The 16,908-nt window shown below is 53.1% G+C and overlaps 1 protein-coding gene and 1 long non-coding RNA gene across 8 annotated transcripts in view; one reads left to right on the top strand and one right to left on the bottom strand.

The window, feature by feature from the left end:
• LOC106504755 lies at positions 35-3,553 on the top strand. Its single transcript, XR_001298502.2, has 3 exons — positions 35-354; positions 964-1,161; positions 2,832-3,553. It is a non-coding gene; the product is annotated as an uncharacterized LOC106504755 (long non-coding RNA).
• TMCO3 (transmembrane and coiled-coil domains 3) overlaps positions 1,968-16,908 on the bottom strand; it is a 44,422-nt gene continuing 29,481 nt past the window's right edge. For 2 of the 7 annotated variants that reach the window (XM_005653836.3, XM_005653835.3), the window contains 4 exons: positions 15,525-15,675; positions 15,039-15,118; positions 13,825-13,974; positions 12,508-12,997 (listed from right to left, as the gene is read on the bottom strand). In XM_005653836.3, the coding sequence (XP_005653893.1) occupies positions 12,884-12,997; positions 13,825-13,974; positions 15,039-15,118; positions 15,525-15,675 (495 nt within the window). In that variant the 3' untranslated portion in view covers positions 12,508-12,883. 7 annotated transcript variants of the gene reach the window in all.

The raw sequence follows: 16,908 nt of genomic DNA, 5'->3' as shown, positions 1-16,908 counted from the left end.
CTCCTCCCGCTCCGCGGCCCGCGCTCGCGCTCCGGGGGGCTGGGCTGCGCCTGCGCGCGTCCGCATGTGCGCGCGTGTGTGTGCGCGCGCCGAGCAAAGATGGAGAGGAGGTCCCAGCCCCCGGGGCGCGGTGTTGCGCACGCGGGGGAGCTGGGCCGGGGATATGCGCACGTGTGCGCACGCGGCGGACAGGGACTAGGGGTGCACGTGCGTATATAAGCACCTGGGGAGGGGGACAGAAGCTGAGGAGGTGTGCACCTGTGCATGTACACGGGTGTGTGTGCATCCGGGGAATGGGGGGTAGGAGTGTGTATACACGTGTGGGCACATGAGGAACAGGGGCAAAGTGTGCAGGTGAGTGTGTATGCACAGAGGTCTGGAGCCAGTGTGCAAGTGTGTGTATGTGCGCGCGCGTACCCAGGGGCTAGAGATGCATTCATGGGTGTGCACACGGAGAATGGGTTGAGTGTGTGCGTATGCACGTACAGAAGTGCGCACATGGGGGGGCGAGTGTGTGCACAGTGTGTATACGTATTCGAGAATAAGAGAGGTTGGGTGCCCATGGGCGTGTAGGGGCGGGTGCATGTGTAGGTGCGCAAGGAGAGGAGGCCAGGCGTGTGCGTGTGTAGTTGCACCGAGGCGAGGGCCGTGTGCACCCACAGCGCAGAGAGCCCTGTCCACCTGCTGCTCCTGTTCTGAGCTGCCAGCGGCCTCCGTGCCCACGCCCAGCCTCCAGCCAGCCTCAGAGCATTCTCAGTGCAGGAGAGTTGGCTCCTCATCACTGGGTGGGCTGGACCTAGTGGACGCTGAGCCTCGGAGACTCGTCCCCTCTGGGCGCCCCCGCAAGCACCAAGGCCCCAGAGGGCATGGGCTCTGGTTCCAGAGACGCTGCGGAGGTCGGGAGGGGCCTGGGAGTCAAGTCCGAAGTTCATGAGCACAGAGCAAAGGCCTCTCATCTTGCAGGTTTCCACCCGGCCGCGGACGGTTTCCCAATTTAACCGCTTTTATGCTGATCACGCCCACTCTGCTTCTCCAGTAAAGCCCCTCCCGGCCTAAGACTGTTCACACCTTAGCGCTGGTTTCTTGAAGGGAGCAGAGATATTCGCGTTCTTTCTCTTCAGTACGCGGCACTCAGAGAAACCGGGATCCAGGAGGAAGAGGGTAAATAAGAGGCTTCAGAGGACGGACCTACCTGCCCTGCCCGCAGGCGCAACACCTTGCTTCCCGGTGGTACAGTGTGCACAGCGTCCCACTGGGCAGCAGGGTCCCCAGTGCCAGATCCTGCGGTCCCCCGTCCTGTTCCTCAAGTGCTGATGTGTTCCCAACCTCACAGCTCTTTCACAGATACCCTTTGTTTTTACTGAATGTGAATATTCACCCCGCGGATGGCAGGCGGAAGGGGCGCCCAGCCCTCAGGCCTAAGTGCTCAGGGCAGTGAGCCTCTGGGTGAGGGCAGGGGGTCAGAGTTAGGAAGAAACGGGAAGTAAGGACCAATCGTAGACGTCTCTCTACAGACTCAAGATTCCAGTAATTCAACAGTATTTACACAGGATAAGTCCTTCTCATATTCAAAATAATGCCTGCACAAAAACCACTACTGAAACATTCTGCACTCCCAGGAGTTACTGCACCATTGCAAGTGTCCAGCCTCCCCTCCGGGCGGGTTCAGGAAGCATGGCTTTTAGTGGTGCTTCCACTGGGTGTAGACTTGCTCCTCCCACAGGCTGCACGGTCCCTGGGCCGTCCAGGATACCACAGGAAAATGGTTCTGTTCCGTGTTTTATTAGAAAGAAGTGACCGGTCCTTCCCAGGAAAACACCTCCTCTCTCAAAACCCCATTTTTTTATGTGCCTGCTCTGTGAGTCTCACAGTGTGATGCAAAGCCTCATCTGCCCCCATTAAACTCACCTTTAAAGAGAGAACGTTTTCCTTACTTTTTTTTTTTTTTTTTTTTTTTTAATGGTCACACCTGCAGCACATGGAAGTTCCTGGGCAAGGCGTCGAATCTGAGCTGCAGCTGCTGGCCTACACCACAGGCAACGCCGGATCCTTAACCCAGTGAGCAAGGAGAGGAATCGAACCCATATCCAGCCATTTTCTGTTTTCCACCGCAGCGATGATGACAAGAGGTGGGGAGGCAGGGAGGGGAGAGGTTTGTGGGACTTAGAGGGGGTTCTGCATGTGGGGAAGTGACATTTTCTCATCCTTTGGACAAATATCAATAAAAGCATTTTTGCTCCTTTTTTTTCAGGGCCCCACCTGCAGCATATGGAAGTTCCAGGCTAAGGGTCAAATTGGAGGTGGAGCTGCAGCTGCTGGCCTACACCACAGCCACAGCAATGCGGGATCTGAGCCGGGTCTGTGACCTACACCACAGCTCATGGCAACACCGGGTCCTTAACCCACTGAGCGAGGCCAGGGATTGAACCGGCGTCCTCGTGGACACTAGTCGGGTTCGTTACCACTGAGCCATGATGGGAACTCCAATAAAGGCATCTTCAGCAAGATTTTTTGGCTTGTTCGTGTGTGTGATAAAACATAAGGAAATCGGCTCCTTGTCCAAACCTTGGGACGAGCCCCCGCTCCTCTGGCCAAAGAGGCCGCCCTCCTGAGCCACATTCGCACCCCAAACTCACGAAGACCTCGTGTGTTTCTCTCTCGCACGTCCTTACATCATCACTCCTGGTTGGGAACATTTCTGGCCAAAGCAAAGTCCCCTCTTGGAAGGAGGGTGAATCCTTGAACTTCCCGCAGCATAATGCTCTTATCTTGGTATTAATCAATCTTTTTTTCTTTCTTTTTTTTTTTTTTTTTTTTGGCAACATGGGCAGGATGCAGAAATTGCCAGGCAGGGGATTGAACCCACACCACAGCCGCAACCCGAGCCACTGCGGTGACAACACAAATCCTTAAGCTGCTGAGCCACAGGACTCCAGGATTAGTCAATCTTAAGGACTCACATGACTACTTACAGGCTGAAGCCACAGTCCTTTGAGAAGCTCCCCTTGGACCCGACAGCTTCTAGAAGATCACGGCACCCAGTCTCCCCAGATGTCTCCTTCCGGCCTCGTTTGCTACTTGAGCGCCCGTCTCTGCTCTTCCTCCGAAACGCCCACCTTGGCCAGGAGAGTAATTCCTTTCATCCCCTGACCACCAACCCTGCCGTCCAGCGCGGTGTCCTTCTGGGTGATTTCATGTTGCTGAGATGACATCGGGCTGTTTTTTATGGAACCCCACAACGGAAGGTCCGAGGTCCTTCTCCTCGTGTCATTTCCCTCCTCAGTAGAACCCATGACCATCGGCCAGGAGGGAAAGTGCCAGGAGCCAACAGCACGATTTTGGGAAACTTGATTTTATGTTCAACCGAATGCCTCTGCTCACGTCCCTACTGCTGTCCCCTTACCTCGCCGAGTCAGAGAAGGGCCCTGCAGCTTACCCACTGCAATGAGGCTGGGGTGACCTCGGGAGGTCAATGAGCTCGGATGAGTGATCTCAGCTCCTCTCTGGCTCAGATTTCTTTAGCTGAGAAATAAGAAAATAAAAAATAAAGTTCTTTATAAGACAAACCACAATTTCAAAAGCTTAACCTTTCCAGCATCTCTCACTCACCAAATGTTTCTGAGCTCTGCACATGCACCAGAAAGCACCCCGAGGGCTGCTGTGGGGCAGGATATGAGGTAAAGTGTTGCTCGGGGTCAGACAGGAGGGGCTGTGGTGCAAGCAGATCTGTGCAGGATGGGAACTGGCAATGAGGCAGGCAGGCAGGCAGGGAAGGTGTGACGGAAAAGGCCCATTGAGCTGGACTGTGAACAGCTGAGAACATACAGACGTGTCTCTGTGTGTGTGAGAGAGAGAGAGAAAGAGCAAAGGCAACAATGAGCTGTGAACAGCTGAGAACATACAGGTGTGTGTGTGTGTGAGTGCACACACACACGGTGAGCAGAGAGCGTGCATGCTTGTGCACACCGTGAGTAAGCCTGTTTCCTGCACATGCAGAGAAGGATACCTTATGGAAAATGCTTGCAGCTTCTTCCATCCTGTTCTGTCAGCTGGGCTATAACACCCCCGACCCCAACTAGCTTGTAAACAGCAGAAACTTATTTCTCATGGTTATGGAGGCTGGAATGTCAAGATCAGGTGCCAGCATGTGGGGTTCTGGTGAGACCCTTCTGGCTTGCAGACGGCTGCCTTCTCATTTTGCCCTCACATGGCAGAGAGAGTGAGCCGGCTCTCTGGCCTCTTCTTCCTTTTTTTAATTGCAGTTGATTTGCGATGATGTTGTGTTCATTTCAGGTGTATAGCAAAGTGATTCAGTTACACATGTTTATCAGATTATTTTCCATTGTAGGTTATTACAAGATACAGAGTATAGTTCTCTGTGCTGTTCGGGAGATTCTTATTCCCACCAACATTGTAGGGGGACCTGCTTTTTCCACACCCACTCCACGTGGATTATTTGTGGCCTTTTAATTTTTTTTTCTTTTTGCCATTTCTTGGGCCGCTCCCACAGCATGTGGAGGTTCCCAGGCTAGGGGTCGAATCGGAGCTGTAGCCACCGGCCTACGCCAGAGCCACAGCAACGCGGGATCTGAGCCGCGTCTGCCACCTACATCACAGCTCACAGCGACGCCGGATCCTTAACCCACTGAGCGAGGCCAGGGATCGAACCCGCAACCTCATGGTTCCTAGTCAGATTCGTTAACCACTGCGCCACGACGGGAACTCCATTTGTGGCCTTTTTAATGATGGCCATTCTGGCAGGAGTGCGGTGATGCCACACTGGTTCTGACTTGCATTTCTCTAGCAGTGAGCGATGTTTGAGCATGTGCTCATGTGCCTGTTGTCCTCTTTTTTTCTCCTTCTCCTTTTTTGGCTGCGCTCATGGCACGTGCATGTTCCTGGGCCAGGGATGGAATCCCAGCCGCATCTGCGACGCACGCCCAGCAGCGGTGCCTCCACAGAGACAAGCCGGGTCATTAGCCCGCGGCACCACAGCGGGGAGAGCCTGTCCTCTTCTTCCTGGGCTAATCCCGTTCAAAGGGCTCCACGCTCAGGACCTGCTTCCAAACGCCCCAGGGTATGAAGGAGAAAACAGCTTCCCTCTATTCTAAATTCCATGCCGCGGCCGCTGCCAACAAAGACAGACCAACAGGAGGAAAACAGAAGGTGACCAGGTATCCCCAAGGGGACAGGGAAATACCCGGGGAAAGTGGGTACCTCTCAGAGGTGGCCGAGAGCTCCGGCTTAAAGACCACGTTCCGCTCAAGACAACAGGAAGCAGGGCGTGGGGCAGGCGGGGGCCTGGGAGGGACCAGGAACGGGGCGGGCCACACGCAAGCTGGCCCTGCAGATGCCAGCCCCGGCCCGGCCCGGCCCGGCCCGGCCCGGCCACGGAGAGGGGTCCCTGGGACTTCCTCGGCCCCCCGTCCCGAGACAGAGGGGAAGATTCTCACACACGGAGATGCCCTTTCGAGACGAGGTTTTCCCCGGAGAAAAGCTAACCTCTGCTGGTCTTCGCAGAGCCCCCTCTGAAGGAGAGGCACGCCGCCCCCACACCTCACTGGGGCTGAGACTGCCACTCACACGGTTTTTAAAAATTTACCTTTAATCATGTAAACGCCCAGCTAGGTGCATGAAGCACATTCACGCTGTGGAGCGACCATCCGTTGGCACATCCGACTCCAGAACTTTCTCATCGTCCCAACTGATGCCCTCTACCCGTTAAACAGTGACCTCCCCTCCCACACCAGCCCTTGGCAACCACCGGGCTGCTCCTAGCCTGCTTTTGACTCGCTTTCTCTTTATCTTAGAGAGAGAGGGTCCACTGCTGACTAGTGGGCCTGCTTCTACACATGCAGGCCTTCCCGCACACGTGTGACTCAGTTCACCGAGAGAAAGGGAAGAGAAAACGGGCCGGAGAACCTCTCCAGGTGGAGACAAAGGAATAAGACCTCTCACCCCGGGCTCCCTCCCCACAGCCCTCAGAGCCGTGCCATGGCTGCCCGATTTTTTCACATCAAGGAGTTGATCTTTTTTTTGCTTTTTAGGGCTGCCCCACGGCATATGGAGGTTCCCAGGCTAGGGGTCCAATTGGAGCTACAGCTGCCGGCCTGCACCAGAGCCACAGCAACACAGGATCCCAGCCGTGTCTGTGACCTACACCACAGCTCACGGCAATGCCGGATCCTTAACCCCTGAGCGAGGCCAGGGATCGAACCTGCAACCTCATGGTTCCTAGTCAGATTTGCTTCCGGTGAGCCATGATGGGAACTCCAAGAAGTTGATCTTACACCAACTTCCGTGCGGTAGATTTACTGGCAGGTTCATAGCTTTCCCTCTGCTGCCGACGGCACGGCTTCTCGTAGTCCCACTGTGACTTTATGTGCTCAACAAGCTGATTCACGGTGAGGGTTCTGTCTAAGGTCCTGTGTGCGTCTTCCATGTTCCCTTCCTGTACCATCACAGTCCTGGCCATGAACTTCAGATGCTTTGCCATGACCTTGGATTTAAGTGTTCAGTCTGCAGCTCCCCTTAGCGCCCAGCCAACACAAAGCCTGCCTCAACCAGAAGCCTCAACCTACAAATCTTGAGACCATAATGGTGCCAGTGGCTTAGCTGGGGCCACACCTAACGGTGAGGGATGTGGTCTCTGTCCTGGGCCGTGTACCTGGCTACGCACCTGAAGTCCAAAGAAGAAAAGGAGAGCAGGTGTCAGGGGACAATTAGCAGTTGGTTCCAAACGACGAAGAGAGGTTTGTGTTTTAGAGAAATAAGCCCTACAGTGGTCACTCTGGGGACCGACCCCAGCCAGCACGGACCTCTAAGGGCCGCAGAACCAGGGATCGGTTGAGGTCTGGGTTCAGAAGCAACAAGGACAAGGGACAAAGAAGCCAGGCTGTCATCCACTGGGTTGGGCCAGCGGGAGGGAGGCACCGGGTGGGGGGCACACAGGGTGGTGGCTGTGTGCCTCTGTCCTCGGCTCCTGATGCCCACCGCCTCCTCCCTGGGCCCAGGCCTGGTGAGTACCAGGTCCTACCACCTCCTCTGGCATCGTTAACCCTGCCCACACCTTCAGACTCGCCTGCACCAGCCCTGCAGACACCTCTTCCCGCCGGAACCAGGGCCAATTCAACCTCTCAGCATAACAAGTGGTCACTAACGATGCGGCCGACGGCTTTATGGAACCAAGAAAGGACACGTTCCAACTGGAGGCGATGAGCAGCGTCGGGGAAGAGGCCGTTCGACCTGGCGGTCGGGTAACTGATGCTATTCATGCCACGGAGCGCGGCAGAGGCCGGGGCACGACCCAGGGTGGGCACGGGGTGAGGGCTGGGGGAGACAGCGGAGGGGAGACGAGGGGGCTGCGGGGACGCGGAGGGGGAGAGGCGGGGCTGCGGGGACCCAGTGTGAGTGAGGGGCATTTGCAAGATGAAGAGCCAGAGTGTTTGGGCCGCTGAGGGGAAGCCACCAAGGAGAAGGCGGAAGAAGAAAGACAGACGCAGGGGTGCAGGCCCAGGACGCGGGAGAGGCAGAGAGGGACGCCAAGGCCAAGCTGAAATGGTTGAGAGGGGGACGCGAGTTCTGCTGTCGGCGGCGAAATGCGGGCAAGTGCGGGGCTGTCTGGGCCCCGCGGCGCCCGGGGCTCCTCTGGAGTCGCGCTCACGGTGCCCGCGGCAAACGACCCCCCGCCCCAGACCCTCCAGAGTCGAGACCCGATTCTCGCCCGTGGGGTCTTGCCACCTGTGGCTGGAAGACGGGTTCCTCTGGGAAAGCACCGAAGGCCTTGGTTTCCATACTTGCCACAGCCGGAGTATTAACCTGCACAAGTTCGAAGACAACTGGGCAACATGACCAATCTTTAAAATGTCATTCGAGGAGTTCCCGTCGGGGCGCAGGGGTTAACGAACGCGACTAGGAACCATGAGGTTGCGGGTTCCATCCCTGGCCTTGCTCAGTGGGTTAAGGATCCGGCAGTGCCACCAGCTGTGGTGGAGGCCGGCAGCTGCAGCTCCAATTGGACCCCTAGCCTGGGAACCTCTGTATGCTGCGGGTGTGGCCCTAGAAAAGACAAAAAAATAAATAAAACGCGAGATGTCATTTGGTGCTGTGTAGCACTGGGAACTGTATCTCGTCGCTTATGGTGGAGCATCAGTGTAAGAAAAAGAATGTGTATGTGCGACGGGGTCGCTTTGGGGTACAGCAGAAAACTGAAGGGACACTGTAAACCAGCTACAATGGAAAAAATAAAAATCATTTGAAATAAAAATTAAAATAATAAAATGTCATTTGATGCAACCGCCCAAGCCAGCTCCTCCTCCCAGGACGCCCTTGCTCAGGAAGCCGAACACCGCCCTTGCTCTCGCCAATGAAAACCAATCATCAGTTTGAAATATCTTGAACTCCTCTCTTTTTGTCTCCTCTGCCATCCTCCTGGCCAAGCTTTAATCCTCTTTCACTGAGGCTATAAAAACCCCTCCCATCTCGTCTCCCTTCCTCTAGTTTTGTCTGAGTCTCTCCTGCACTCAGCAGCCAGTGACGCTTCCTGCTTAGAATTCTTCCATGGACTGACTTGCTTCTGAGCTGATGAGAAACTGGGGGGCCCTGAACAGATCCCAAGTACGATGCATTCGTCACCGCATCGCTTTCTCACAAGGCGTAGGTGATGTCTTCAAGAACCTAACCCTGGAGAATGTTCCATGCGCACTTGAGAAAAGTCTGCCTTTGCTGCTATTGGGCGGTGCCTGCCCCCCGCAGGGCCCCTGGTCATAGCGCCATCTGGGTCCTCTGTTAGGCGACTGAACTCCGGCCGGCTCTTCCGGCTCTTCCGTGTGGAAAGCAGGGGATCGAAGTCGGCCTCACTGTGGTACAGCTGCCTATGCCTTCAGTTCTGTTAGTGTTTGCTTCGTATATTTTGAAGCTCTGATGTTTGGGTCGGGTTTTTTTTTTTTTTTTTTTTTTTTTTTTTGCTTTTTAGAGCCGTGCCCGCAGCATGTGGAGGTTCCCAGGCTAGGGGTCAAATCGGAGCTGGAGCTGCCAGCCTACACCACAGCCACAGCAACACAGGATCTGAGCCACATCTGTGACCTCCACCACAGCTCACAGCAACGCCAGATCCTTAACCCACTGCACGAGACCAGGGATTGAACCCACAACCTCATGGTCAGATTCTTTTCTGCTGCGCCACGACAGGAATTCCGGGGTTGTTTTTAAAGGTACCAATTCTACAGCACTTTATGTTTTATCCCTTTATTTATTAATTTTGGTCATGGTGTGCGAGAGCTTGATGTGGGATCTCAATGCCCAGACCAGGGAGTGAACCTGGGCTGCAGCGTGAAAGCACCAAGTCCCAACCAGCAGACCACCAGGGAGCTCCCAGAAGCTCTGATGTTTAGTGCGCATAGATGTGTAACTGCTACACCTTCTTGGTGAATTTACCCTTGTATCATTGTCACAAGAGACAGAGGCCCTATTATCATTACGTGATGTTCTTCTCTGACTTTTTAAACAATTTTTAATTGAGATCTACTTTGTCTGATATTAGCGTAACCACCTCTGCTTTCTTTGGTCAGTCACTGCCAGAATCTTTTTCCACCTTTCACTTTCAACCCATGCGTGTCCTTAGATTGACTGAGAGCCAGTCTTCTGTAGACAGCATATAGCCGTAGTCTACTTTTTACACATTCTGCCAATCTGTGTGTTCTGACAGAGGAATTTAATTCATATTAATAAATGTTTACATGGAGTTCCCATTGTGGCACAGCAGAAATGAATCCAACTAGGAACCATGAGGTTGCGGGTTCAATCCCTGGCTTTGCTCAGGGGTTAAGGATCCAGCATTGCCGTGAGCTGTGGTGGAGCTCGCAGACACGGTTCGGATCCAGTGTTGCTGTGGCTGTGGTGGAGGCCAGCAGCTGTAGCTCCGATTAGACTCTTAGATTGGGAACCTCCATGTGCTGCAGGTACAGCCCTAAAAAGGTCAAACAGACCCCCAAAAGTAATAATAAAAATAAAAATAATGATAAATGTTTACATATTTACTCAAAAACATTTGTTTACACATTTGTCATTTAAATCATGTAGAATATAAAAAGTGGGGTTAAAACCCAAATACAGCAGTGTTGGCTTTTGTACTTGCCATGTATTTACCCTTCCCATAGGCCGTTATCTCTTCATGTGGCCTCTGGTTACTACTTAGTGTCCTTACATTTCAACCTGGAAGACCCTCTGTAGCATCTTCAGTAGGCTGGGTCTATCGTGAATGAACTCCCACTACTTTTGTCTATCTAGGAATATCTTACTTTTGCCCTTATTTTTGAAGCAGAGTTTTGCAGGATATAGAAATTTTTTTTGGCTGCCCCACGGCACATGGAGCTCCTGGGCTAGAGTCAGATGTAAGCTGCAGCTATGAACTAAGCCACAGCTGTGGCAACACCGGATCCCCAACCCACTGTGGCAGGCTAGGGATTGAACCCGTGTCCCACTGCTCCCAAGATGCTGCCAATCCCACTGCACCACAGCAGGAGCGCCTGGATATAGAATTTTTGACTCACAGATTTTTTTCCAGTATTTCAAATAGATCATCCTACTGCTTTCTGACCTTCATGGCCACTGATGAGAAACTGGTTATTAATGACACTGAGGCTCCCTTGTAAGTGATGAGTGCTATCTTATTACTTTGAACATTCTCTGTCTTTTGAGTTTCGGTTTAGTGTGCTTCAGTGTGGATCTCTTTGAGTTTATCCTATTTTTAGTTCATTAAGCTTCCTGGATTTGTAGACTCATATCTTTCATCAAATTACACACCATAGCCAAGGGGACTTTATTCCTGGAATGTGAAGGTGGTTCAACCTAAGAAAATCAGTCAGTGTATTGTATCCCAGGAGTATCTGATAGATATTTGTATGCTCTGATCTGTATGCGGGACTCAGTCTGTGCTTTCTCTACAGACACTAAGGGGTGGAGAGGGCACCCTCAGGCTTTGCCTATGAATCTATGCACACTACCGCAGAGGGTTACATGAAGCTCAAGGCACGCCTGTCCCCTTAACAAGGTAAAAATTTGTTGTTCCCGTGTGGGAGCCTAGCCAGGCTGCTCAAGGCTGGTGTGAGGCTACACGGTCACACCTTCCGCTCTTATCCAAGTGCCCACTGCTCCTGGGTTCCCGTTTGTTCTGTGGTTGTGGTGGTTGTTTTATTGAACAACGAACGCCATGTCAGTTCCAGTTCCACAACACAGTGATTTGATATTTGTATGCATTATGAATTCATCACCTCCTGCTGTATTGCCCAGGGAGCAACATCTAGTCACTTGTGATACAACATGATGAGGATAATGTGGGAAAAAGAATATATATATGAATGGCTGGGTCACTTTGTAATACAGCAGAAATTGACAGAACATTGTAAATCAGCTATAATAGAAAAAAATTAAAATAAATGACATCGAGTCAAGAATCTGTGTCAAAATGTGTTACACCTGTAATCACAATCCACATTCCCACTGTTCTCATTAAAAGTCGCTTTGCTAAAGAAAAAATAATAATTGCCACAGGCGTAGTTACAGCCTGTCACCAAAGACCTTGCAGACATTTACTATATTCCTGCACGGAACATTTTGTCTCGTGGACTCATTTACTTCAAAACTGGAAGTCTGTTCCTCTTAATTTCCCCTCAACTCTTTCACTCATTCCCCACCTCCACCCCAACTCTGGCAACCACCTGTTTGTCATCTATATTTATGACTGTCTTATGCTTGTTCATTTGTTTCATTTCTGAAATCCACTTATAAGTGAAATCAAACAGTATTTGTTTTCTTTGAGGTATTTCACTCAGCATTAATACTCTCTAGTTCTATCCATGTTCTCACAAATGGCAAGCTTTCATTCTTTTCTACGGCGGAGTAGTATTCCATTGTAGATAAATAAACCACCTTTTTTTTTTTTTTTTTTTTGGTCTCTTCAGGGCCACACCTACAGCATATGGAAGTTCCCAGGCTAGGGGCTGAACTGGAGCTGCAGCTGTCAGCCTATGCTGCAGCCACAGCAACATAGGGTCAGAACCGCATCTGTGACCTACACAACAGGTCACAGCAACACCAATCCTTAACCCACTAAGTGGGGCCAGAGCTCAAATTCAAGTCCTCATGGATACTAGCTGGGTTCGTTACCACTAAGCCACAATGGGAACTCCCACCATATCTTCTTTATCCATTCATCCACTGGTTAAAAGTAGCAAGTTGTTTCTCATCCAGGTGTTTGTGTTTTTGCATTTTTTATTCTCACTGTTGATTTCTAGTCTCATGCTATTGGGTTTGGAAAAGACGCTTAATACCATTTCAATTTTCTTAAATTTATTGAGACTTGTTTTGTGCCCTAGCATGTGATCTACCCTGAAGAGTATCTTGCTTGTCTGTAAACCCTTATTTCTTCTTCAAATCTGAGTAACTTTTAGTAGATATTTGTTTCATTTTAAAAAACAGACTTTAAGGACTAAGAGTAACTTTCCAGACTCCTTGTCGGAATTAAAATTTCACACCACAGAAACGTTTAATAACGAATATTGACCAACAGATTACAACAGTAAAGTTGTACAATAAATAATGAAGCTTCCTAACTTTCTTTACCAAAAAAAACATGAACTGATGAAACAACAATAGAGAGTTAACACTCATTTCAGAGAAAAGGCACATCCAGGCCCAACAGTCAAGACGGCCCGTAAAATGCAGTGTTACACTTACACCGCGTGGAATTGGCTGAACGCAGTAACTGACTCTGGGAGACTGAAGCACAGCAAGTCTGAGAAGCGGCAGATGTGAAGACGCCCTCGGGCAGAGTGCTCTGTTCCCAGTGCAGAAGGTCCCAAGATGGTGACGACAGCAGCAGTCCTCAGAGACTGGACCGCCTCTCAGGCCTCGGCACACACCTGGCAATTGCCACCCGCCACAGCACCGGGGCCAGCAAGAGGCTGAGTGTGGTCACACCCAGGATGAGAAGGTACACCTGAAACAGGTAAGGCTGGGCATCAGCTCAAGACCAGGATGGGCGCGCCTGTTTGGGCATCAAAGCCATCAGAGCTCTGTGCCAGGTGGCGTCCATCCCCTCACAGGTGGACGTGCAATTCTCATGCTTCCGAGCCAGATCTTTCGTATCCATTCTGCCCACATTTACGAGGAGCAGGTGTGCAGGCTTGTCATTCCAAGCATCACTCAGCACGTGGCTTTTCCAGCCAGCGTCAGAGATGGGGGGGGGAGCGGATCAAAAAACCCCCAAATGTTCCCATATTTATATAACAAACTTTCACATCCTTTGTATTAAGGTTTTAATTCCAACCCTCCCAAATCTGGAAACTGTTTTCAGAAGCACTTCTGACAATTCTAATTCTCCTTTCAAAAGTGGGCATTTGCTGCAATGTATTTTCCAATTAAAAAAAAAAAAAAAGCACGCACTTCCATAGACTAAGGTTCTGCTCACACCTTTCAGTGGTTTAGTTCAGACAGCACTCAGCGCCCTGGCTGGATGCTGCCCCAGGAGAGACAGGGGAGCACAGGGCCTGGTTTACGTCCATTAACGCATTCCTGCTTCTCAGAGTCACTGATGCACTAACTAGCTCACGGGTTCAGCTCTTTTGGGAGAAGCAGAGGGGCCTGGCTGGACTTGCTGCTGCACCTGCTGTGGGAGGAACTGTGGTCCTGCAGTGTGAACTGGGGACAAAAGCCCTGCACCCTGAGTGCGGGGGGCAGCGTGGCCCACCTCCCTGTCCACAGTGCACTAGGCAGACCAGGAGGGGTATCCACACGAACTGTGGCTGGAGTGGGGTGGAGACTCACCTCCCGAGAAATGACACGGGCTCTGCGTGCTCTGCTCCCAAGGACCAGAGAGAACTCGCTGACTTGGGCCAGCCCTGCGGCCACGATCCACTTGATATACTGGCTGGTCTTGGGCAGGAGGAGAGACAGGACCAGGGCTGCCAGGACAAACTGCAGGAGCAGCCAGTCAGGGCTTGGCCAGAGTCCAGAGCACAACCCCCAGGAAGCAGGGGGACCTGGGGCTGAGCCGCCCTCAGCGACGCACCGGGGACACAGAGACACCCACAGAGCACAGACCATCCCGAACCACCACAGGAACACTGGAGAAAGCAAGGCTTTCCCGCCCCACTGAGTTAACAGCAGTGAATACTATGCAGCATTCAGTGTGGACATAAAGAAAACCCAGAGAAACAGCCTAGAGCGGGTGGGGTGCAGCTGCACAACCGCGGGGGCGGGGGGGGACTCTGGCTCCTTCACTGGAAATATTTTGGGCCAGTTTTCATAACCAGCAGTTCCTGAACAGGTCACTCCTCAGCCCCTGAGCCTACCGCCATCACAGGGACCAACAATCTGCAGGCTCAGAGGACAGACAAGTGGAAAGCAAGCTCAGTGGCTTTATTAAAACTATGCTTTATCGCATGTGGTCGGGGGGCCTGTGGTTCTTTATAGAGTCACTTCAAAGAGAAGTCAAACTGCAGAGCATGGTGTCAGGGGGAATCCAGCAAGTGACTTCCTCAGTTCCAGCTTTCAAGTCCCCGATTTCTTTTCCTTTTTTTATTTTTATTTTTTCCCTTAAAAATTTTTTTTTTCTTCTTATGGTTGCACCTGTGGCATACGCCTAGGGGTCAAATCAGAGCTGCAGCTGCTGGCCTACACCACAGCCACAGCAACGTGGGATCCCAGCTGCATCTGCAACCTACGCCACAGCTCATGGCAGCGCTGGATCCTTATTAACCCACTGAACAAGGCCAGGGATCGAATCTGCATCCTCGTGGATATTAGTTGGGTTTGTGTCCACTGGGCCACAGTGAGAACTCCTAAAGTCCCCGTTTTCAACGCAAAGAATCTTGAGACAAAGGATCACACAGATCCAAGAACCCCAAGTTGCCTGGCCATGCCCACCTGGGGAGGGGGACGGACGCGTTCAGGCAAAGGGCCTGGCGGGGGTCGGGCACGGGAGTGGCACATGAGCTGAGCACAAGAGGGACAGTCTGGGCTGCGGGGAGGAGTCGTACCTTCATGACCACCACCGACAGCGTGAGGACCAGCAGGACGCTGAGCTCGTACAGCACGAAGGTGGGGAAGACGTGGAGGCCTGTGGGACAGGAGCCGGTGACCGCCAGCCTCCCGCCAACCCCGCCCCTCCTGCGCCTGTCCGAGCACCTGTGGCCCCACGCTCCGCCATTAGGACAGGAAGTCCCACCCAGAGGCCTGGCGACTCAGTTCCACTGTCCACGAGTACTTGAGAACCTGCTTCCCAGGCACTCAGTCCCCTGGGGCCGTGCTGGGACACACAGAAGCCGCGCTGCCACCCTGCCGAGGAGCGGCCTCGCACAACAACCAATGGGCTGTCTATGGCCTGAGCCCAACGCCCCTCCTTTCACTAAGATCCCCTCAGGCCCCAGACTCCACAGGAACCGTTATCACAGCACAAACTGCAGGAAACACGTGTAAGCAGACGAGACCCAGCGGGCACGTCACCGCTGGAGGAGGAGGGTCACCTATAGACGCGAAGAAGATGATGGCCAGGAAATCCCGGACGGGCTCCACGTAGGACAGGACCTCATCGGCGACCATGTGGCCCTGGGAGGAGATGAGGGCTCCAGCCAGGAAGCAGCCCAGCTCCATGGACACATCCAGCAGCTCCGTGACCTGAAGTGAGAACACGGGTCACGCCCCACACACGGACCAGCTTCTCTGCCACAGAGACGCACCCAAAGGGTCCCTCCGACCCGTCGGGATGTCACAGTGAAACTGAGACGAGCTTCGCCCTCGCCTGTCCAGGCCCTGGGGGTGTCCCAGGAGAGGACAAGACGGAGAACGACAGGTAATGACCAGAAGAGAGAAGGAATGGTCTCGAAACAGCGGGAAGCGTCAGTCACACAGACTGCTGTGGGATTATCTGAGTACGTCCCCGAACCCAAGCATTTGCGAGAGGCTTTCTTCCCCCCAAATCAGGGAACAGCCTGACTACCACGCGTGAACCTTGAGCTGCTGGAGGGAAGCAAACACGGAGAACCACGGGTCCACAGTGGCCAGCACTGCAGGTGCATCACCAGACCCTGGCAGTGAGGACGTGCTCGTTCCTGAGAGGTGCCAAGCCTGACGGACCTCCTGCCGGGATAGCACCGACGCTGAGCAGCTTGAAACAAGCAGGAGGTGTTTGATCTGAGCAGGTAAAGCTGCAAGAGAGCAGCAGCAAACAGGCGAACACAGACGCAGACACCCCCGACGACGGTGTCAGAGCACAGACGCCAAAAGCCAACCTGCCCAACAGCAGCGTCCACACCAAACACCACGCAGGCCAGGCAGCTTAGACGTGGTAAGCAGGCGGCGCCCCCGGGTGTGTGGAGTCACAGGAGCGGCAACAAGACGTGCTGTTGTGTGAAAACTGACTGTCAAACCTACACCCTGTGGACGCTGGGAGCCTGTGATCACAGCCAGACAAGTGGCAGAGGAGCTGGGACGACAGGAGGCAGGGGCTCTGCACCTCGGCCGCTTAGCTTCTGTGAGGTGGCCTTGGTCCTCCGGCACGGTTGGGGGTGCTCCTGGAAAGCAGGTCCTGACCACCACCCCACGCCCACCGCACCTGCCATGGACGGCAGGTCTCCCCGAGAAAAGCAAGCCCCGCATATCCAGAGGACAGCACGGAGCACCCTGCGGACACCTCTCAGGCCGACAGGGTGCGGGAGGGCCACGTCCTGTGGAAAGGGTCACTGCACCACCTCAGAACGAGGGACTTCTGGGAGTTCCCATCATGGCGCAGTGGAAATGAATCCGACCAGGAACCATGAGGATGCGAGTTCGATCCCTGGCCTCGCTCAGTGGGTTAAGGATCCAGCATTGCCGTGAACGGTGGTGTAGGTTGCAGATGCAGCTTGGATC

Source organism: Sus scrofa, chromosome 11 (assembly GCF_000003025.6).
Source record: "Sus scrofa isolate TJ Tabasco breed Duroc chromosome 11, Sscrofa11.1, whole genome shotgun sequence".
Taxonomy (NCBI): domain Eukaryota; kingdom Metazoa; phylum Chordata; class Mammalia; order Artiodactyla; family Suidae; genus Sus; species Sus scrofa.
This window is presented reverse-complemented; position numbering and strand designations above follow the sequence as displayed.